At 35.9% G+C, this 20,487-nt stretch overlaps 7 protein-coding genes and 1 long non-coding RNA gene across 12 annotated transcripts; 3 read left to right on the plus strand and 5 right to left on the minus strand.

Annotated features, from left to right (window-relative positions):
* Window positions 1-142: 142 nt before the first annotated feature.
* LOC110224621 lies at window positions 143-1,019 on the minus strand. Of its 3 annotated transcripts, none has more exons than XR_002329123.1 (3): window positions 867-1,019; window positions 577-764; window positions 143-488 (listed from the first exon to the last, which is right to left on the minus strand). It is a non-coding gene; the product is annotated as an uncharacterized LOC110224621 (long non-coding RNA). The 3 variants fall into 3 exon arrangements; XR_002329124.1 differs by having other exon boundaries at window positions 577-759; window positions 867-1,018; XR_002329122.1 differs by having other exon boundaries at window positions 577-1,011.
* A 1,754-nt stretch (window positions 1,020-2,773) lies between these two features.
* Window positions 2,774-7,179, minus strand: LOC9325957 (ankyrin repeat domain-containing protein 13C). Of its 2 annotated transcripts, XM_021010800.1 has the most exons (4): window positions 5,831-7,179; window positions 5,105-5,435; window positions 3,336-3,426; window positions 2,774-3,259 (listed from the first exon to the last, which is right to left on the minus strand). In XM_021010800.1, exons 1-4 carry the CDS (start codon window positions 7,100-7,102, stop codon window positions 3,007-3,009), a joined length of 1,947 nt encoding a protein of 648 aa, XP_020866459.1. In that variant the 5' UTR covers window positions 7,103-7,179; the 3' UTR covers window positions 2,774-3,006. The 2 variants fall into 2 exon arrangements, with proteins under 2 accessions (XP_020866459.1, XP_020866458.1); XM_021010799.1 differs by lacking the exons at window positions 2,774-3,259; window positions 3,336-3,426 and adding an exon at window positions 4,467-4,738.
* An 810-nt stretch (window positions 7,180-7,989) lies between these two features.
* LOC9328717 (ATP-dependent Clp protease proteolytic subunit 6, chloroplastic) lies at window positions 7,990-10,277 on the plus strand. Its single transcript, XM_021013290.1, has 9 exons — window positions 7,990-8,189; window positions 8,304-8,365; window positions 8,462-8,516; window positions 8,863-9,064; window positions 9,148-9,213; window positions 9,302-9,442; window positions 9,545-9,598; window positions 9,726-9,818; window positions 10,036-10,277. Exons 1-9 carry the CDS (start codon window positions 8,095-8,097, stop codon window positions 10,081-10,083), a joined length of 816 nt encoding a protein of 271 aa, XP_020868949.1. The 5' UTR covers window positions 7,990-8,094; the 3' UTR covers window positions 10,084-10,277.
* A 38-nt stretch (window positions 10,278-10,315) lies between these two features.
* Window positions 10,316-12,661, minus strand: LOC9325958 (dehydrodolichyl diphosphate synthase complex subunit NUS1). The gene is made up of 8 exons (XM_021013291.1): window positions 12,316-12,661; window positions 12,177-12,228; window positions 11,709-11,979; window positions 11,568-11,629; window positions 11,142-11,337; window positions 10,966-11,062; window positions 10,795-10,877; window positions 10,316-10,577 (listed from the first exon to the last, which is right to left on the minus strand). Exons 2-8 carry the CDS (start codon window positions 12,222-12,224, stop codon window positions 10,570-10,572), a joined length of 765 nt encoding a protein of 254 aa, XP_020868950.1. The 5' UTR covers window positions 12,225-12,228; window positions 12,316-12,661; the 3' UTR covers window positions 10,316-10,569.
* A 182-nt stretch (window positions 12,662-12,843) lies between these two features.
* Window positions 12,844-14,104, minus strand: LOC110225419 (mediator of RNA polymerase II transcription subunit 32). The gene is made up of 2 exons (XM_021015132.1): window positions 14,002-14,104; window positions 12,844-13,614 (listed from the first exon to the last, which is right to left on the minus strand). The coding sequence occupies exon 2, from the start codon at window positions 13,590-13,592 to the stop codon at window positions 13,134-13,136; it is 459 nt and encodes a 152-aa protein (XP_020870791.1). The 5' UTR covers window positions 13,593-13,614; window positions 14,002-14,104; the 3' UTR covers window positions 12,844-13,133.
* Window positions 14,105-15,020: 916 nt separating this feature from the next.
* LOC9328718 (S-protein homolog 21) lies at window positions 15,021-15,711 on the plus strand. The gene has a single exon (XM_021013829.1). It carries the CDS (start codon window positions 15,065-15,067, stop codon window positions 15,476-15,478), a length of 414 nt encoding a protein of 137 aa, XP_020869488.1. The 5' UTR covers window positions 15,021-15,064; the 3' UTR covers window positions 15,479-15,711.
* An 808-nt stretch (window positions 15,712-16,519) lies between these two features.
* LOC9325959 (berberine bridge enzyme-like 2) lies at window positions 16,520-18,411 on the plus strand. The gene has a single exon (XM_002889849.2). It carries the CDS (start codon window positions 16,635-16,637, stop codon window positions 18,300-18,302), a length of 1,668 nt encoding a protein of 555 aa, XP_002889895.2. The 5' UTR covers window positions 16,520-16,634; the 3' UTR covers window positions 18,303-18,411.
* On the minus strand, window positions 18,366-20,347 carry LOC9325960 (alpha-ketoglutarate-dependent dioxygenase alkB). 2 transcript variants are annotated; one of them, XM_002892610.2, is made up of 7 exons: window positions 20,135-20,347; window positions 19,905-20,053; window positions 19,473-19,786; window positions 19,248-19,386; window positions 19,086-19,152; window positions 18,882-19,003; window positions 18,366-18,757 (listed from the first exon to the last, which is right to left on the minus strand). In XM_002892610.2, the coding sequence occupies exons 1-7, from the start codon at window positions 20,239-20,241 to the stop codon at window positions 18,618-18,620; spliced, it is 1,038 nt and encodes a 345-aa protein (XP_002892656.1). In that variant the 5' UTR covers window positions 20,242-20,347; the 3' UTR covers window positions 18,366-18,617. The 2 variants fall into 2 exon arrangements, with proteins under 2 accessions (XP_002892656.1, XP_020870135.1); XM_021014476.1 differs by having other exon boundaries at window positions 19,905-20,059; window positions 20,135-20,344.
* Between the last annotated feature and the right edge of the window lie 140 nt (window positions 20,348-20,487).

The raw sequence follows: 20,487 nt of genomic DNA on the forward strand, positions 1-20,487 counted from the left end.
CTTATCCTCTAACGTTGGTTGGATATTGTCTGGCAAACATGTAAACAAAAAAGGACATGTTTACTTTTTCACTAAACTAAAACATAATATAATCTGATTTGTCACAAACATACTTCCGGAAATGTAGAACGACTTGACGAAATTTCATAAATTTAACCTTATTTGAGAGGATAAGTCCAAAACAGACTTCCTGGTTTTCGTAAGATTATTAACAACAAGCGTATAAACATACACCTTTATTTAAATAACAAATAAGAGAAATCATTCCACAGCTAAATTATAGACAAAAGGTGTAGATAGTTAATTACAAATTAAACACTTAATAGTTTTTGGTTTGTTGCAATATCATTACGATAGTAAAGCAAAATATAGTTTTACTTTCTAGCTAGTACTTTTACTCCCTTAAATACTTGCTAAAAATAGAAGTTCAAATCGCAGTTGTACTTAGATTTTGGGTTTTGTGTTGCTTGTTTCTATACCTTCGAAGCCTGTAGAGTAAAAACAATTTTTTAAAGAAAATGTTACCAAAGGCATAATATTCAAAACTGAAAACAATAAAAAAATAATGATACATACCTGATACCTTCAAAGGTTATGATAACGATCGATCTTTGCCATTTTGGTTTACCGCGTGATATTGGCACGGCTCAATCGAACAACACCGATCTCCATGAGTTAAGAGGACGACTATTTGATTGAACCGCACTAATATCTCGCGTTACCTTACATAAAATCACTCTTGTTCGACTATTATCTCCACTTAGCTCCAGAAAACCAAGAAACAAAACCAAAAGTGACTATCGATCGACACAAAAAAAAATGTTAATTTACCGGAGAGAACAATTGGATCCTTGAGAAACACTTACCATATAATAATTTCCACGTCAAAAACCAAAGTAAAAATTAGAAGAGTCGAAGGAGAAAAGAGAAATGCGGCCATTAGCAAAGTTTATGGGTATGCATAGTGAAGAAGAAGATATAAATACGAAGATGGTTGAAGAAGAGAGGCAAGCAAGAGACAAGCATTAAATTAGACCAACAACCCCATACCAAAAAGGAGGTTGGTTTATTAAATTTGAATTGTTTCTATGAAAAACTTTTTTCCAATAATATTTCTTTATACATAGTGTGTATTAGTGTGTATATATATATATATATATTCGTCTTTAATTTCTTACAAGTTTTTTTTGTTCTTGGTTTAAAATTTCTACAAGTTACAACCCACGGAATTAGTTGAATTTACAAGAACAAGAGTTTGTTTTGTTCTCGCAGTGGCCTAACAAATTGGAATTGTTCTCTAAAATCATATAACCACTAGAAACTCTTCTAAGTTCTAACCAAATATAATACTATCTCTATCTCATTTTATTAGATGTTTGGACTAAAAGCATAAAGATTAAGAAACAATAAATATTTTTTCATTTATGAAAATTCAACCAGTAAAAAAATACTGCATAATTAAAACAATTAAATACTATTAAACTAATATAAATCATGCATTGAAAATAAAAAAAAATCTTATATAATGGAACAAATGAAAATGCCTTACACATCTTATATATTGGGACAAAGGGAGTATAATCTGCTTGTTACGTAGAAGACGCATTTCATTTTTATTTTATTTTATCATAGAAAATTATAAAGAATTAGTTGATTAATATATACTTCCTTTTCATCCATTTGTGGTGGAAGAAAAAAGAAAGACATATTACATATACATAAAATATGAAGATGTATATTGGTAACTAGACATGTCAATGTCGAGACTGGTTATCAATTTTTTTTTAATTTATTTGTTTTCGATAATTACCCGCTATTATACTCTCTTTGTATTATTTTTTTGGCTCTTGCATCTTGGTGTGTGTACATATAAGTATAACTATATATTTTAAACACAAAAAAAGATATAACTATACTATGCTAGATAAACGATAAATTAAAGGAACAAGGTTCCCACGAGCCTTCAATTTAGTATTTATGAGGAGCAAGGCATGTTGGTGGGGTTATGCCACTCCCAATATACATTTGAATTTCGAAATTAATATGGCTCAACTTTCCAAATATTCTCCCTCCCTATTTATTTCTTCTCTTGTTAAGTTCCTATCATTTATTTATATTTCCTTAAAAAAGTAAAGATATGTTTTATGTACCTATGGAAAAACATATGCAAAAAAATCATGAAAGTGATCATTTATACATCTCAAGAGTTTAAAATGTGTTTTATGTACTTACTGAAAAGTGTATTCATATTTTAAAAATGCATATAATAGATTTTTCCTAATTTTCAATGCTTCAATATCAATAGTAAGTAGGTCAACTTAATATTTAGGAATTCTTATCATTTTTAATTCTCATTTAATAGATCTTGAAACAAAAAATATTGGAAAGATATGCTTAAAGAAATAATTGACTTTGCACAAAAGATTATCATATAACTACTCTTTCAATTATCTGAAGTCTTAACTACTTTTAGTTTTGAAAAGTGTGGCTCCAAAACATTTAGATATATGTTCATGGTCCTATCTATACAACTAAACCTACAAAGACTTCCGACCAAACCCGAAGAACGCCTTCTCTTTTTTTTTTTGCCAACCACGAGAATGTGTCGAATCCTGTTAAGGTTGTAATTTTGTTATGTAATTTAAGTTTCTTATCATGATACGTGTCTCATTTCTAACATTTATGCTAGCTAATTACTAACAACATAATATGAAGACAAAATTGAAACAAGAAGTACCCAAAAAACTGAAAAAAATAAGTAACAACAATAATATAGTATACAACTTTTTATTCTTTTGCTTCTTTTGGATAGGGATATTGCACGGATTTCGGGATCCATCAGACAATTTAATATTGTGAACATTGATAAAATCTCAATTCATTCGTGGGATGCACCATTGAAACTCCAAAATACCATTTAAAAGAATTTAAAAAATACTACTACTACTAGTATAGAAGATTGTGACATATCAAAGGAAAAAAACGAAGAAGAAGCAAAAGAACGTTTTATATCTGTGAAGAAGTAGAGTCCTTCTTCTTCCTCTGCACAAGATTCTTCATCCAATTGACACCAATGAATACAACAATCTTGGCTTTGTTGATGCCTGCTTTGGTCTTGCCAGACTTTTTCCCGGTGACATCTTTTTTGCCGTCAGTTGTCTCCTCCGCAGCCATCACCCCAATTCCTCCGGTCCCCCATTGATCCGCCCAACTAGGTGCATCACTCGCCATATTACAACTATCCCAATATCTTATGTGTCTAGCAAAACATATTCATTGAATTATTTCGAATAATCTATGAATATATAAGCATAAACAAACAAACAAATAAATACCTCTGATTCTTGGAGCTCTTCTCGGTAAAGACTAAAGAGAGAAGGACCGATTTTGGATGAGCAAAATAAGTGGAAATGTAGAGAATGGAGACTAATAGTGGATGGGTTGTCAAATTTTTGTTTTTTAATGTTAAATATAATTATTGTACTATATATTTGCTTGTCGTCTTTTTATCTAAAGTTTTTGATACAAAATGTTTAAATATGATTATTTGGGTTGTCTTTGGAATGGACTTGCCAACTCAAGTTAGCTCGTTTCCAACTTGCAAAGCAAACGTTGTTTTGGAATCTTTCAACTTTATTTAAAAGCATAAGAAACACCTAACTTTTAGTTCTATGAAATATTTTTTTTAGAGAAATCTAAGAAAGGTGTCACTTACTATTTAAAAACTTAGCGAAAATGCCACAAAACATAAATCTTTCAAATGTGCCATAATGGTGGACAATATTTCTTGTCTATCCAAATTTTTGTATGTCGTTTCGAATTCTTGTCCACCAAAAGTCTGTTGTTTCAAAGGTGGACAAGATTTTTTGTCCACCAAATATCTTCTCAATCTGTTGTTTCAAAGGTGGACAACATTTCTTGTCTACCAAAAATTTTTGGTTCAAAGTCTTGTCCACCATTATGACACATTTGGAAAGACAAACGTTTTGTGACAATTTCTGTAAGTTTTGCGACATGACACTTTATACCAAAATCCCTATTTTTTATCTTGTACTTCAATTATCTGCTCCAGACTGTAACTTGTTCTACTTATTTATAAGTCTAATTCCACTTAATATAATCATGGAAGAAATTTAAAGACTAAACATAAATCAATATTAGGTTATCAAAATAAACATCAAAGATGTTACTCAAACACCAGTCACTGGAAATATCACAATTTTATAAGAAAAATCGATTGGATATATGGTAAAATATAACTTTACAATCCAGTTTACACAAATTGGTGTCGAGGAGATATTTTTCAACAAAACCGTCTTGTAGTTAAACTGGGGATTATAGTTGGAACAACTGAACTCATTAGAACTAATTAACCTAAAACCATTGATCAGCGCATAAACTATCAAACTGTCTAAACATGATCATAGCGGATAAAAGATCATCTTTCTTGAATATTGTCTAGATGAATTATTCATGAGTGAAGAATTTCTTTTACAACAACAAAAAAAATAAATCACAAAGGCATGTTAATGATCTAACCCTTAAAATATCGGCTTATTAAAATTATTTCGCCCAATATTTATTTTCTTCAACAATATGTATTTTTTTCCAAATTTAAATCCGAATATCAGAATGACAATATTATCACATACTACTAACTACATATCATGATACCAAGATATTTATCTTTTTGGAAAAATTACTTTAGCGCATCCACATGATAGTGTTGTTTTTTTACCTACAAAAATAAATAAATAGCATGAGACATATAGTTCCACTGTTAGAAATGTGATTAAAATATTTGTGTTTGTGTTGCTTTCTAGTTAAAAAATATATAAAAATCAATAAATAAGCGTAGAGAGAAATGTAATAGTCTTTTGTTTTATATCCTTTGTTTTCTTCAAACTTTCAATAGAGAAAGATCAAACTGTAAAGACTAGAGAGTGGTATGAAATAGAGAATCTATCCTCCACGAGAAAGAATATGCATGAAATTGTCCTATCTTTTTTTTTTTGGGTCTGAAATTCCCCTATCTATATTGAAAACTATCAACATCATAAATGTCTTCTAATAAACTTGATAGATCCCTTAATGTTACAATTACCTGATTTATCTGAGTAGCTAGTCCACTTATATCCTGTTGGTATCGTGAATGGATCCACCATTTGTTCCTCATCCTCCAAACGCCGCCGTGAGCTCTTGCCGATGGCATTGATGTTTAGTCTCAACCAAGAAGGTGTTGAAAACGATGGCCGTGAAGTTGAGATTCTTCTATCTGATTTTTCATTATCGTCCACGTCGTGTTGGTCTTCCACTGCAGCTAAAAGATGATTTGGACTTGAGAGCGGTGTGTAGAATTCATCCAACGGTGGAAGAGCCACGAACTTGGTGAATGTCATGACTACTTTTACTGTTGGAATCACCGGTATGGACAACTAAAAACCAAAACATGGGAAAAATATTTGATGTGAAAAGCAAAATCTAAACCGGTTTTGGAATTTTTTTCGTTTCTCAATAAACCGTATTCTAAACCAAACAAAGTTGATCAGAAAGCAAATAAAAACCGGTATAAACCTTGATTTAGTGGTATCAAAGTGAAGATACCGAAACTAAAAACCAAACCAAACCAAAAACGATTCAGTTTGTTCCTCTGACTTTATGTGAGGATGTCACATAACATTAGTGCTAACTCTAAACGTCCGACCAATTATATTACGACACGTCTGATAGATGGTTCATGATACTTTTAATTTCTCATGCAAAACGCTAAAAATTTTGAGTAACGACGAAAGAAAAAAAACGAGTAACGTTCAAGAACGCCCTTTCTTACCTTGACCGGAAAAGTTCCCGTCGGCAACTTAGTGGTAAGTAGCTCTCGCATTCTCCGAACAGCCTTGACATGGTTGGCTAAAATATCAAGCAACGGAAGCAGCTCCTCTGTTTTCAAAGGAAACTGATCCGTTAACCAAACCGAAGGACTCAAACTCTTCACAAACTCCTTTTCTTTGATCTGCGCCACAGAAGAAGCCACCGGAATCGCCGCTTCCGGTAAAGAAACCGATCTCCTCCTCCGCGAAGATCGCCGCTGTGGCTGCCGCCGTAACGGTTCTGATACACTCCAATGATTCTCGTCCAAAGGCAAACTCTGCTCTGTTTCGACTTTTCTCGATTTGAAACTAAAACTTACGTTTTCGATATCGTAAGCTTTAGCCTTCCATTCTCCGACAGTTTCAACCTTCCCTTGCCGTCGCCAATTCGTTATCTCAACGAGCTCTGCTTTAGTAACATCCATTCCAGGACGGTACAAGCTAGATTGACCACAAAAGCCGGCGATATCGTTATCGCTAATCGGATCTTTAGCGTTTTCGAAAGCGTTCAAGATCGTTTTATCGTCTCTGTTTAACACAAGCAATGTACCAGGAGACACATCAAGAAACTCATCTCCATCACTAAGAAAGAGAAAGCTCTGATTCGCGCGGCGGATCTTGAAACCGTCGAATCCGGCTAATGAAGTATCGGCGCGTAAATCTCCGCCGCGTTTCCAGATCTTGTAAGTATCGGAAGGAGCGATTTTTCCGACGAATGGAATCACGGAGCTCTCGAAGTGAAACGATATCTCCATGTAGAAATCTCTCATGCGGCTGAGCACGGCGATGAGATGAGGAAGTCTCCGTCTCCATTTGTTCCACGCCGAACGGTGGTGGTTCCGGAGAATCGTCTCCGTGATCTCTGAGTTTCGACGACACAAAGCCTCGTGCAAAGGATTCCAACCGGCGGCGTTTTGGAGCGTGATATCAGCTCCGGCGGAAGAAATCGTCTTCGCTGCCAAAAAGTCGCCTATCCGTACCGCTAAATGGAGAGGCGTCTCTCCAAAGGGAACGTCACGGCGGTCGAGGACGGTGGAGATTTGCTCCGCGACTCGCTCTTGGCTCATTGAATCGGACTCAGTGTGGATTTGTTCCGGGTCGGTTAGTTTAGGCAAAGACGAAACAAGACGAGACAAACCGGCGTGATCTCCTACAACGACGGCGTAGTGGACGGGACTGTGAGCATAATCATCTATAGTAGTGGCCGGAATATTCGCCGGCGATGACCTTGCCATATTTTCCCCGGCGACTGTTATAAAAACACTAAAGGAGAGTTGAATAACTCTTTTTAATAAAAAAAAAAGTTATGTTACATATTTATCACTGACAACAGTCAACCTAAAATACAAGATTTTGGGCAAGTGAATACTAAATACTCCATAATCTTTTTATAACATTTTTGACCATGGTTTAAATTCCTTTTTAAATTGAGTATCCTAAATCTTTGTTTGGCAACAAATGACTAAATCTTAAATTTTAATTCAAATTCTATATACCTTTACACAATTCAATAGCAAAAAGAAAAGGTGCATGAATTTGTAATTAAAACAATAAGATTGATATGAGGAATAAAAATATATTTGTATATAAAAAATAGTCAATGCAAAACAAGCTAATTAAATATGAGTGTTGTATTCTATAAGAATTAAGTGTTGTGGTCAAGCAATGAATAAATGAATCATAATGGTACATAGGAGTTAGAACAACATTTGTTTTTTCTTGTCAAAGGAGTTAGAACAACATTCAAATTAAACTATCTTTTAATCCTTTCATGTAACAAAAATAAAATTTTACAACTATTTTTTTGTGAAACAGAGAAAATTTTACAAAAATTTTGGTCAAAAAACACCAACTTTAGAAACATATAAATTCTAACATTTTTGCTCTTATGATTTCACATTGACTATGACTATCAGTCTATCATCATACCTCTATAAGCAATTTCCATAAAAGTATATTTTTTTGTGTATTTCGTTAGAATTGTCTATAGTCCGTGTATTATAATCATAGAAATTATTGAATTTTTATGAATTTTTCTTCATGAAATTTTTAGATTTGTTCTGAAACCTTCTGGATGAAACTGAGTCTCTCGGGACTGTCTTTGTGTCCAAACAGTAGTAACCTTCAGCCTTGCCGTCCTCTGTCATCTATCCACGCCTGAACCCGGAAAAAAATCGTCCTTTTGGTTCTTGGAACAGAGAAAAACTCAGAAAATTGAGCTCTGGTAATGGCGGGTTTGGCAATTTCACCTCCCCTCGGTCTTTCCTTCTCTTCTCGAACTCGAAACCCTAAACCCACTTCGTATCTATCTCACAATCCAAGGTACTACCTTTCTAAACGCAATCACACTCTCACATGATTATGCTTCAGCTTCAATTATGACCCAAGTTTTCTCTTTCTCTTTTTTTTTTTTTTTGCTTGATTTGATTTTTGTAGGAATCCTATAAGACGTATAGTTTCTGCTCTACCGAGTCCTTATGGAGATTCTCTGAAAGCTGGTAACTTTAAAGCATTTCGGGGTTTAGGTTTTTCTAAAGGTTGGAACTTTGAGAGTATTATTTCAATTGAGATTGGGTTGTGTTTGATGGTTTCAGGACTTTCTAGTAATGTTTCTGGATCCCCAATAAAGATTGACAACAAGGATCCAAGGTCAGCTCTTTTTTCAGTTCTCCCTCTTGATTATGTATCCATCATTCTCGCAGTTTATGTTCTCACCATTGAAATTGCAATACCTCACTGCCTCTTCCTATCTAAGACATTCTTAAGTCTGTCAATTCTTTACTTTTAAGTATTCAATTTTATCTGTTTCTCTTATCTGGATAGAGTTCTTAGTAGTAATGTCAACCGATGAAATATATAGCGTTTTACACTCTTTCTTATGATAATACATGCTCACCATAGACTATACGGTTGTAAATTGATTGATAGATGATAGCTCAACCTTTCTAATTTCAATGTATTTAGCTGAATTTGTTTCTGTGTTGCAATGTTTTAGATTTGGAGTTATAGAGGCAAAAAAAGGAAACCCGCCAGTAATGCCTTCAGTCATGACCCCTGGAGGACCTTTAGATCTTTCTTCTGTGTTATTCCGTAACCGCATAATATTCATCGGGCAACCAATTAACGCACAGGTTGCTCAGCGAGTCATATCTCAGCTTGTAACCCTTGCATCTATTGATGATAAATCCGACATCCTGGTTAGCCGAAAGCACATTGTTTTCCCAATCACTTTTCAATACTGTAAAATCTCATATTTATTTGGAAGTAATCCTTGTTTCAGATGTACTTGAATTGTCCTGGTGGCAGCACCTACTCTGTCTTAGCAATTTATGACTGTATGTCTTGGGTAAGTTTTCTTTTCCCATAGTAACGATTTCATCACCCAGAAACTGCGGTATATTAACCTATTGAATTTTCTCGAAAATGATCTTTAGATAAAGCCTAAAGTTGGAACAGTGGCGTTTGGAGTAGCTGCAAGCCAAGGAGCACTTCTTCTTGCTGGAGGTGAAAAAGGAATGCGCTATGCAATGCCAAATACTCGTGTCATGATACATCAACCACAAACTGGATGCGGAGTATGTCTCTTGGATTCTCCTTGTGAATATCAATATACCATTCTAGTTGGAATCATATATGCATGTGAACTTCATTGATTTCATGCTAACATAATTTCGCAGGGACATGTGGAGGACGTGAGGAGACAGGTGAATGAAGCCATTGAAGCCCGACAAGTAAGGCTCTCTCTCTTCCTCTCTCTTATTCTGACGCTTCTTGCTTTAAGAATAATGAAGATCGAGTCTTTGGAGCCAAAACCTACATCTTTAACTGATTGATCTCTTTGGTTGTCTCTACGTGCAGAAAATTGACAGGATGTATGCTGCTTTCACTGGACAACCTCTCGAGAAAGTGCAGCAATACACTGAAAGAGATCGTTTCTTATCAGCATCTGAGGTAATTTGCCTCTGATCTCTTGTTTAAGTTAATATTACCTATCATATCTGAAACATTAACTCGAATTTCTTCTAAACGAGCTTTGGCTCACTGGTAGTTTGGAATTAAGAGCTCTCACCATATCTCGTGGACTTTGTGTCTTTGTTATGTTCCTCATGATCATTCTGTACGATGTTGAATTCGGCATATGATCTTTTCCCGGTTAATTTTTTTGCAGGCGCTCGAGTTCGGGCTCATTGATGGTCTATTGGAAACAGAATACTGAAACAGCTTACAGGACAATGCACAGAGACAGCTCATTGCAATGTTCAAAGCTTCCAATTTCATTTGAATATGAACAATTGTAACTGATATTTGTGCATAAATCAGTTTGGTTTTCTTGGTTTTACAATCTACTTAACAGAAATGAGAAAACTAAACTGGTTCTTTTTTACCGAAAAATCTGAAAGTTTTATGTTCTATTTTTGTTTACACACGATAACCAAGCAGACCGGAACTGTATGGAAAACCGGATTGGTTAGGTCCAGCTTGTTACTTACTATTCAGTTGAGTACTTAAATCCTATACAATGGCAAGGCATAAGTTGCTTTGGTACATAGAATTGTCGGAACACAATGTGAACAAATTGGGAACAGTCGTGGCTGCACTGAAGCAAAAGCTCTCCAATATAGGTTTCCTTTAGAATTCATTACAAATATGTGAAATCACAAACCAAAAAATCGATCTCTGAAACTCTGCTCACTAGTCACCGTTAAGTTCCTGTCAAGAACAACCAGAAACATCCCAGTCAAGCAACATAATTATACAATTAAGGGTGGGTGGCTCAATCAAATTCAAAGGTGGAAACGTTTTGAGTAAAGATTTGAGACTCAAAAGGCAAAAAGGTGACTCAGTCCAGCTCAGAGGTAGAAACTTTAGTATTTAAACTGTGTGTGTGAGAGAGAGTATATAAAGTAGTGGGAGATGAGAGACTTACCATAGTTTTGGTGTACACCTGTGAACTTGTGAATTGCCTTCAAAAGGGAACCATATCTCATATACTTCAAAGTTCCCATATGTCTATCAACAAACAAATACAGAGAAAATAGACAAACTCTATGAGATTTAGCTCTAAAGATACAAGAGAAAAAGAGTTAAAAGCACGTACACTATCTCAGTGTATCGAAGTCTCCAAGCAGGGAAACCAAGGTGGCTCCTTATAGGTCCATAAACCAGTAACAGATCGGGCACGTGTACATTCTCACCTGCCAAAGTATTGACATCAGATTCATGGAAAGAAACTTAATAATGACTTGAATTCGATATGAGAGAATCAACACAAACCAACAACTCCTAATGCTTCATTCAAATGAGACTCTGTAAAAAAGTTTTCCCCTTGATCGTTCTCGGGATGGCTGGATTTCAAGTATCTCTGAAGAAGTATGTTGGCTGCTTTCATAACAGCTTCTTTATTGTCGGAAGATGAAATAAATTCTAATGCAATGCGCTTTCCGTCAGGCGAAAAATCTTTTCCAATCTCCTGGGAAAGAAAAACAAAAACATTGAGAAGGTAAAGTCAAAATCTAACGCTCATGGACAAATCGAAGGGACACGATTTGCAGATACTTTGGTACGATAGTAATATCAATATGCACATTTCTTTCCTATCTATAAAGTCCTATATATCATGAGCTAGAGAAGTAACATAAGCTAAAGATTTGATGCACAAGTAAAGCAGCAAACTAAAGGAAAGGTATGAGATTAACATACCTCTAACAACATCGAACCTGGAACGGTTTCAAGGATCAAATCCTTGGATTTCTTCAGTAAACCTAAAAAGAAGCCAACTTCAGCAATCATATATATGTGTTAATGAACCGAAAATCGAGATAATTAAGCAAAAGCATATACCTTGCGAGTCAAAAAGACCAACTTGTTTCACCCCAATGGTTGTTAGCCATTGCAAAAGCTCAACAACCTTGGCAACATCTTGAACTGCTTCGATGTCCACTACAACAGCTAGACACCGGAGTTTCTCAAGATCGATGGAACTGTACTTTTTATTCAATCCTAACGATATGGCATAGCTTTCGATCGCCTCAGATATGCCAGATACAATGTACCACAAGCTCACAACAATGTGTATGAAACGCCACAGCAAATTAAGACCAAGATCACCAATCTGTGGAAAACAAATTCAACACAAACAAAGTTATGGCTTGAAGACTCAAATCTCAATTGCTCTAAGCTGGTTTTTGATGTAATGATATTGGTTTTGAGGCAACACCAAATTGTTCTTAATCACTTAATTCCATAAGCATTATTAATGAACTAAAGCCACTCAATGATCAAATAATAATAAGGAACAAAAGAACTCACTTGACCAATCCAAGAACTCAGGAGCCGCATCGATTGATTCGAATCCATATATCTGAAAAATTACAGAAAACAAACAAAAGAATCAGAAGAAATTTGAACAAAAAAAGAGAGAGACAGAACAAAGAGAAGAGAGACGCACACAAAAAGTGACTGTCTCCGTAAACAACGAAGGTGTTTGCTGCGTGTGTTAGGGAGATGTTTCCAAACCAAAACTTCGGATAACACAATTCGAACTTTCCTTAAACCCAAAACTACGTTTGATCGAAATTGGAAAAGGAAAAGAAAAAGGAAGAATTTTGGAGGCGAGATGAGAAAAAAGTAAGACACTTTTGGAGCTCTCTCTTTAGCCTCTGATTTTGGTGATTTATTTTTTGCTTAAACCTTAAGCAAATAATCACACTCTAGTTTGCGAAACTAACTCTGTTGTCTGATAGGAGTATGAGACGTCTCGGGTTCAAACCCTACAAGTTAAGTCATAAGTGTGTTTCTAACTTATCTTGTCACGGTTTTGTTGTGCATGACATTTTTTTCCTGGTTATGTTTATCATGATTTTGCTGTGAATTGGAGCTATCAAAATCATACTAGTTCGTTGAGAATTTTGAGCTCGTGATAATCATGGTTAACACAAAAACCTAAATCAGATTAACCAAGAAAAAAACAACATGTACAAGGTCAAAACTAGTATTTTTTGTATTTTGAAACAACAGAAACATAACATCTGAAGCATCACAAAAAAAAAAACAGCATCTTTACTTGAGATTCAGAACTAAATGCACAATATTTAGTAAGAGTCAAACGTCCTACAAATGAAACACCAAGTGTTGCTTCTTGCTTGGTTCAATCACATGAACATAACACTGATTAGGCCACTCTTCCCTATCAGAAGGACTCAAGAGTTATGGAGCTGCGGTTGCAGCGTATTTCGAACTTAGAAAACATGTGTGTAGGCAGGCACGCTATTGAGTGGAGTCTTCAGAGAATCTCGAATCAAACCCGGTAGAGGAGGAATGAACAGAACCAGGAGCTGCACCAGAGCCACGTTGCAGCTCAAGAACAAGCCATCGAACCGCTCTACTCATCTGTTCAAGCCTTACTGCACTAATAGGAGGAAGACTAGTCGCAGCACCAGTAGCAGCTGGTGCTTGACCTCCTGAGTTTCCTGATGCAGTAGTTAAACCAGTAGCCTCATCAACTAAACACTCAGATCCAATTCTCTGCTTCACTGACTCCACAAACTCCTCTGCTTGATCACAAGCCACACGGAACAATTCCCATTTCTCCTTGAAATTCTCCAACGCAGCATCAGTGAGAGATGCTTTTTGGCCGCCCGCACTCTCTTTAGACTCAAGAACACCAGCTGAAGCAAGAACAAACTTCTCGTAGGCTTTGTTCAATGAATCCACAATGTTATCCATTTGATCCCTCCCCTTCAAAAAACTGCTCAAACCAAGTACCAATCATGAGATATCAAGTTAAACAAGAGAAACTGCAAAAGGAATCAAGCAAGATCCCAGCAAAAGTATCTGGAAACAAGAAACCCTAAACCTCAAAATTCTGAATTCGTTCTCGTTAACGCTAAACATAGAATGAGAGAAATCAAAATCTCAAGGAAAGAATAAGATGCTACGGTAGCAATGGAAGTGATCAAAAAGATTACATCTTTGAGACAGAAATTTCACGAAATTGCAAAATTCGCGATATCTTCGCAAACCTAAGTTTCGAATTCACGGCATAGTATTGAAGGAATTGAATCATTAGAGCAGTTTTAGAAAGAATCCAACAAAATCAGCCCGAAACCGCCGGAGAGAAAGAGGAGAAACTTACCGGAGATGAACGGAGAGTCGATTTGTGAGTTTCTTTCTTCTTCTTCTTTGTATTTGTCTGGTTAGGTCTATAATATCGTAAAAATTGAAATTAAGACTGGTTTTACTACAAACCGGACCGACCTAGACCAGATTGGTCCATTTGGATGTTTTTTCAAACAACAATATTCTTGACTTCTTGTGTTAAATTCCATCAACATACAATTTAATTTCAAATTTTTACATATATGTTTTAATAGTTAGTATAAAATAAAACATGTAAACGAAATCTAGACGATTTAATCTGTTTTAATATTTAAAAAATTCTATCCCAATTAAACGATAGATATTCATACACTGATCAATTTATATATCTATTCGTAACAAATTGGTACTGTATTTGGTAATTTTTTCAAAATAGCAGTGTTCACGAAAGCGCTAGGTGCTAAGCGGGCGGTGATCCAGTGCCTAGCGCCTAGAACGCCTAATCGGGGTCTAGGCGATATTTTAGGCGGTTTAGACGTTTATAACATAAAATATTATATTATACATAAAAGTTATATAAAATATCTATATAAAACTAAAAACTATGAAATTATAAACAAAAACTAGATAAAACATTTATTTCTATTTATATTAAACAATATATGAATATTTATAACTATATATATAAATAAAACTCTAATAAAAATTTTAAAAATATATTAAACAAAATCTATGTAATTTTAGGCGGTCAAAACGGTTATCTAGGCGTCGCATGAAAGCCTAGCGCCTAGTCGGGGCCTAGGCGACCGCCTAGACCGCTTTTTAGAACACTGCAAAATAGTAAATGGATCACGTCAAACTTTTCCCCGTGTTGAAAACATATGTTCTATTCATAGATCTAAACCATATATTGTTCACCACCATCCATCTATTGTGTTGGAAACGATTTGATACCACAATCAATTTAATAATAGAAAATACTAATAATAACAGAGCAAGAAGAAAAATGTAAATTCAAAAATAACATTACATATATGTCTATATATTACCGTAAACACACAAGTTAATCCGACAAAACCTCTAAACATCTAGAAAGAAAAATGAAAAACATTTCAATCTTTCTAGTTGTTTTTGCCCTATGCATGATTGGCAATGCATATGGCATTTCCAATCCATTTAAAGGAAAAAAGACGTCGTTGTTATTCAGGAACAGCCTTTCACACAACAAATGGCTCAAGGTACGTTGTAAATCTGGGGACAACGATGTTCGTGAAAGATATATGAGACCTGGAGAAGATTGGGGTTTTAGTTTCCACGATGACGTTATGGGAGAAACACTTTTCTGGTGTACAATGTATAAAGGAGCTGATTATAAGATAAAGAAGACGTTTGATGCTTATGTTCAAGACAAGAGAATGCCTCACGGTGGCTCGTATAATTATGTCGCTCAAGAAGATGGGATCTATCACAGTACTTTGATACACCGTATGCGGAAGATGTATGATTGGAATTAGAAAAAATCTCCTATGTTATTCAATATTTATAATGCTTACTCAAATTATTGATTTGATATAGTTGTAAAGTATTTTTATTATTTGTTTCATGGAAGAATCACTCTTTACATTAAAAGAAAAGTGAAGAGAGACATTTCAGAACGATTTTTATGAAGGACAATTTGTTTCTGTCTCATCCTCAAATATGTAAGGAACTCGTCAAAAATATAAAATAAACATACCATAATTAAGAACGTTACGTTTGTGCCATTAGTTCGTGGCATTGCTTAGTTTTTCTCTCCTTTCATGTTGCAGAATCAAATCATGTTTCTCAAGATTCTATCTGGGCTATCCATCCTCCTTGCATTTATGCTGGGGACATCGCTAGTGCTTTGGCTTATGTAGATAAAAAAATGATGAATAGAATTATAGTAAAGGATGCACTTGACTCGCCGCAAATGCGAAAGAATGCCACCGAAAAAAATAGAACGATATATGTTTCGTTGTATTGGATTTGGATGTGTATATATCCCGTATAATCTTAAATTTGTAAAAAGATTGCTAAACTTTATATTTGTATAACCTTATATATTTATATCTTTTATATTTGTAAATATCATTAAAAATAATGTAAAATCGTTTAAAAAAATTTCGTTATTCTAAACGTTTTTAGAACAGAACATTCTGAAAATCAATTTTTAAATCATTCTCAACAAAAAATTTTTGGATAACTAATAATTTATCATGTAACTCATTTTTTCATTCTCTTGATTGAATCAAAACTAATTTTGATTTTGTTTTTAGAGAACATTATTATCTTAAGTTCTAATATGAAAACAAAAACAACTTATCCAAAACATGTCTTTTCTCTTCCCACAACTATCTAATCCAATATCTCTAAAAAAATTCTCTTTCTCACAATGCCTTAAAAAATTGTGCTCTTTCTATAGTTAACTTGGCTTATATTAAAATATCTATAGTTAACTTGACTAAATTAAATTTTTAGCTAACTTGGTAAAACCTCTAAAATTTGTGCTCTTTTCTATAGTTAACTTTGACTATATTAACATCTTGAACAATTAAACCATAAAAAAAGAAACAGGAAAAACCTTGACCAGTACAACAAATCCTAAATATGGCCAAAGATAAGAATCACAACTGAAAATTAAAAGACTCCATGTACTATTTATACTACAGAAAAACACCAAATAGAATCCAAAAAAAAAAAAAAAACATGAAGATCTTTTGTTTAATTCTCTTCTTAATCTCCTCCTCCATCTCCACTTCTATTGCCGTCGAACCTCCCCCGGAAACAATCTACCAAAACTTTCTCCAATGTTTCACAAACCAAACAAAAGCTCCTCCTAACTCATTATCCGACGTCGTTTTACCAAAAACCGCGGCAGCTTTCACCCCAGTCCTACGCGCTTACATCCGAAACGCGCGTTTCAATACCACCGCGACTCCGAAACCCGCGATTGTAATCGCGGCTCGTTCCGAGAGCCACGTCCAAGCTGCCGTCATCTGCACGAAATCGCTAAACATCCAACTGAAAACTCGAAGCGGTGGTCATGACTACGAAGGTGTTTCCTATGTCTCTCACGTTCCTTTCTTCGTCCTCGACATGTCCAATCTCCGTAACATCACCGTCGACCCGGCCACCGAGTCTGCATGGGTCGGAGCCGGTGCAACTCTTGGTGAGGTTTATTACAGGATTTGGGAAAAAACCAAAAGTCATGGATTCCCCGCCGGAGTTTGTCCCACGGTTGGAGCCGGAGGTCACATTAGCGGTGGCGGTTACGGAAACATGATCCGAAAATACGGACTTTCCGTTGATTACGTTACCGACGCCAAAATCGTTGACGTTAATGGACGGGTTCTTGATCGGAAAGGAATGGGGGAAGATTTGTTTTGGGCCATTAACGGTGGAGGTGGTGCTAGCTTCGGTGTTATCCTAGCTTTCAAGATTAAACTCGTCCCTGTTCCACCGACCGTAACCGTTTTCAGAGTAGAGAAAAACTTGGACGAAAATGCTATTGACATGGTTCATAAATGGCAGTTTGTTGCACCCAAGACCGATCCAGGTCTTTTCATGAGGCTATTGTTACAGCCGGTGACTCGGAATAAAAAACAAACGGTTCGAGCATCGGTTGTGGCTCTGTTCTTGGGGAACCAAAACACTGTTATGTCTATGCTAACCAAAGATTTCCCAGAGCTAGGTCTAAAGAAGGAGAATTGCACGGAGATGACGTGGATACAGTCGGTGATGTGGTGGGCGAACAACGATAACGCCACACAGATTAAACCCGAGATTCTACTGGATCGAAACCCGGACTCAGCATCTTTCGGGAAAAGGAAGTCTGATTTCGTCGAGAAAGAGATCACCAAAGAGGGGCTAGATTTCTTGTTCAAGAAGATGATTGAAGTTGGGAAGATAGGGTTAGTGTTTAATCCTTATGGAGGGATAATGAGCGAGGTGGCTACAACGAAGACTCCATTCCCGCACAGGAAGAAGCTTTACAAAATCCAGCATTCGATGAACTGGAAAGATCCGGGAACCGAAGCGGAAACCAGTTTCTTGCAGAAGGCGAAAAGTTTCTATAGCTACATGGCTCCTTTCGTGACCAAGAACCCTAGACACACTTATATCAATTACAGGGATCTGGATATTGGAGTTAATACCCCTGGCCCAAACAGTTACAGAGTAGCAGAGGTTTTCGGGAGGATGTATTTCGGAGAGAATTTTGATCGGTTGGTGAAAGTGAAAACTGCCGTGGATCCGCAAAACTTCTTCAGAGACGAACAGAGTATACCTACCTTGCCTAGCAACCCACCCAGACGTTAGTTTGAAGGTACCTTACTGGGTTTCCATTGATTCCCAAAACCACTATGTAAAATATGTATGCTATCTGAAAAATGATATTTCCTTTTTGTAATTATACAATTGTTTTCAACAGTGGCCTAAAACCTCAAAATTTCGGCAGAAATTACTCTGCTATTGTACTCAAGTTCCGGTCATATCTTACGTAATAAAAAGATTCTATGGCAAAAAGAAAATAAGAAACCAAAATAGTGCGAAAGAAGTGGTTGCTGCTTCTCAAATCTTCTGGCTCGATGATACAGTTTTTTTTTTGCTCGAAAGCAGGAGAATACAGGCAACTCAGAATACTTGCCTGATGTTTATGTTGATCCTCGAAGTTTTGATGTACTCTGTGAAAAAATGCCCACTTTCATGGGACAATTCTGATTCAAGTGCACCGATTTCCGCATTTTTTTCATCCGTAAAGATACGGGGTACGCCTGCAACAACACCATATAAAGCAAACCAAGCTGTTAATTAGCTGTTTCAATTAGTCAATTAGAGACTTCGATAGAGTGACCATCCAATGCGGAGTAAAAGACTAAGCAAAGTGAAGCAGGTTACCGTGAAAGCATTCTCTAGCTTCTCCAGCCATTAGTACAACATCTCCACTTCTGAGATACATAGCATGAGGAGGATCATCTTTTGATTTTCCGCCTAAGAGGAAAATAGCTTTACACCCCAAGCTACGTAATAGGACATACAGTTACTCTATTGTACATCAATATACGGTCTTGGGTTTAGCATAGAAAGAAGGCAAAGAGATACCTCATGCTTACTATGGGTTTACTCCAGTCAGCTTCCATATCATCAAGGTGGCCTCCAAGGGTATCACCTATAGAATGAGTTAAAAGGTTTTCAAAGTTCAACATCTTTGAAAGATTAACCATTACCAAAGCAAGAAAATACAAAATCTAAGGTAAACTCTACCTATGCCAAAATAGTTTACAATTGCACCCTCTGGACGGAATTCCTCCCCGTCAGGCATTGCAATGGCGGCATGTGTCTTAGCTAGTTGACAGAGTGCGTCAGGAATGTTGTTATGAGGGAGAGAAACATCATAGTTACGCTGAAAGAAAAATTCGAAAGAATCAGCATTCATCTAGATAGCATAATAAGATTCCTAATCTCATCAAAACATGTTCAAGATTTGACCTTGGACCAATCAAACTGTAAACCGAGAGTGCTCCATCGAAGCTTCCTCAAAAGAACTGAAGCAGAAACTGATTTGCAAGAACTTTGTTTAGCTTTTGCAATATCATCTTCTTCATAGAACTTCCACTTGTTGTTGGTAAGATCCTCCTGAACCAATACCTTATTATCTTTAGCTGAATCGAACAAATCAGCAATAGGACCATAAATTGCATTGTGATTTGTTCTATTCGGAGGCTGCGGAAAATTCGTCAAACTCTCTTTAATCCATTTACATTGCTCCTCTAAACTCAATGCACCAGGGATAAAGTAAAAACCTGTATAGATAATAATAATCTTACTTCCATAAGTTTCAACATTCACCATTGTTCAAAAGCTGAGCTCTTGGATCCTAATTTAAAACACAGGATTGGAAAATTGGGGATTTTGACTTACCAGGGCGATTCTCGATGCAGAACACAGGAGAAGAATCAACTTTCGAAACCCTAATTCCGTCAGGCAAAACACCGTTATTGTTGAAATCCTGTGAAATCAATTTGAAATCAAGCAACTCCGACAAATCAATTGGTTTTGGTAGCTTCTTCCTGCGGCTGCGAGTTCAAGTGATCGATAAGAGGAAGGATTCAAACAAACGCAGGTGGAGGGAAGATAACAAATTGGCTTACCTTCTAGAGAACTTTGAATCTTTTTCATAGTAAAGTTTGTATTTTTTCTCTGCTCGCCGGAAAGCCGTACGATCTGCGTCGTCGGAGACGTTCGCCGATTCGTACATTTTTCACTTCACCAGTCGACGTCTCGACGATCAATCTCTGGCTCGCGAATCAACGAACCAGAGTTTAATTTTAAACTCATATTTTATTTGCAATAAAAACCAGTGCTCTTTTTTAAATTCTTTTTAGACCTTTAAACTTTTGCAATGCAAATAGACCTATAATCTATTTTTGAAAAAATTGAACATAAGAACCCTACATTTCTAGTTTTTGGATATTGACCATAATCAGAGTTGGAAAATTTACAA

The sequence above is a fragment of the Arabidopsis lyrata genome, assembly GCF_000004255.2.
Source record: "Arabidopsis lyrata subsp. lyrata unplaced genomic scaffold ARALYscaffold_1, whole genome shotgun sequence".
Lineage (NCBI taxonomy): Eukaryota > Viridiplantae > Streptophyta > Magnoliopsida > Brassicales > Brassicaceae > Arabidopsis > Arabidopsis lyrata.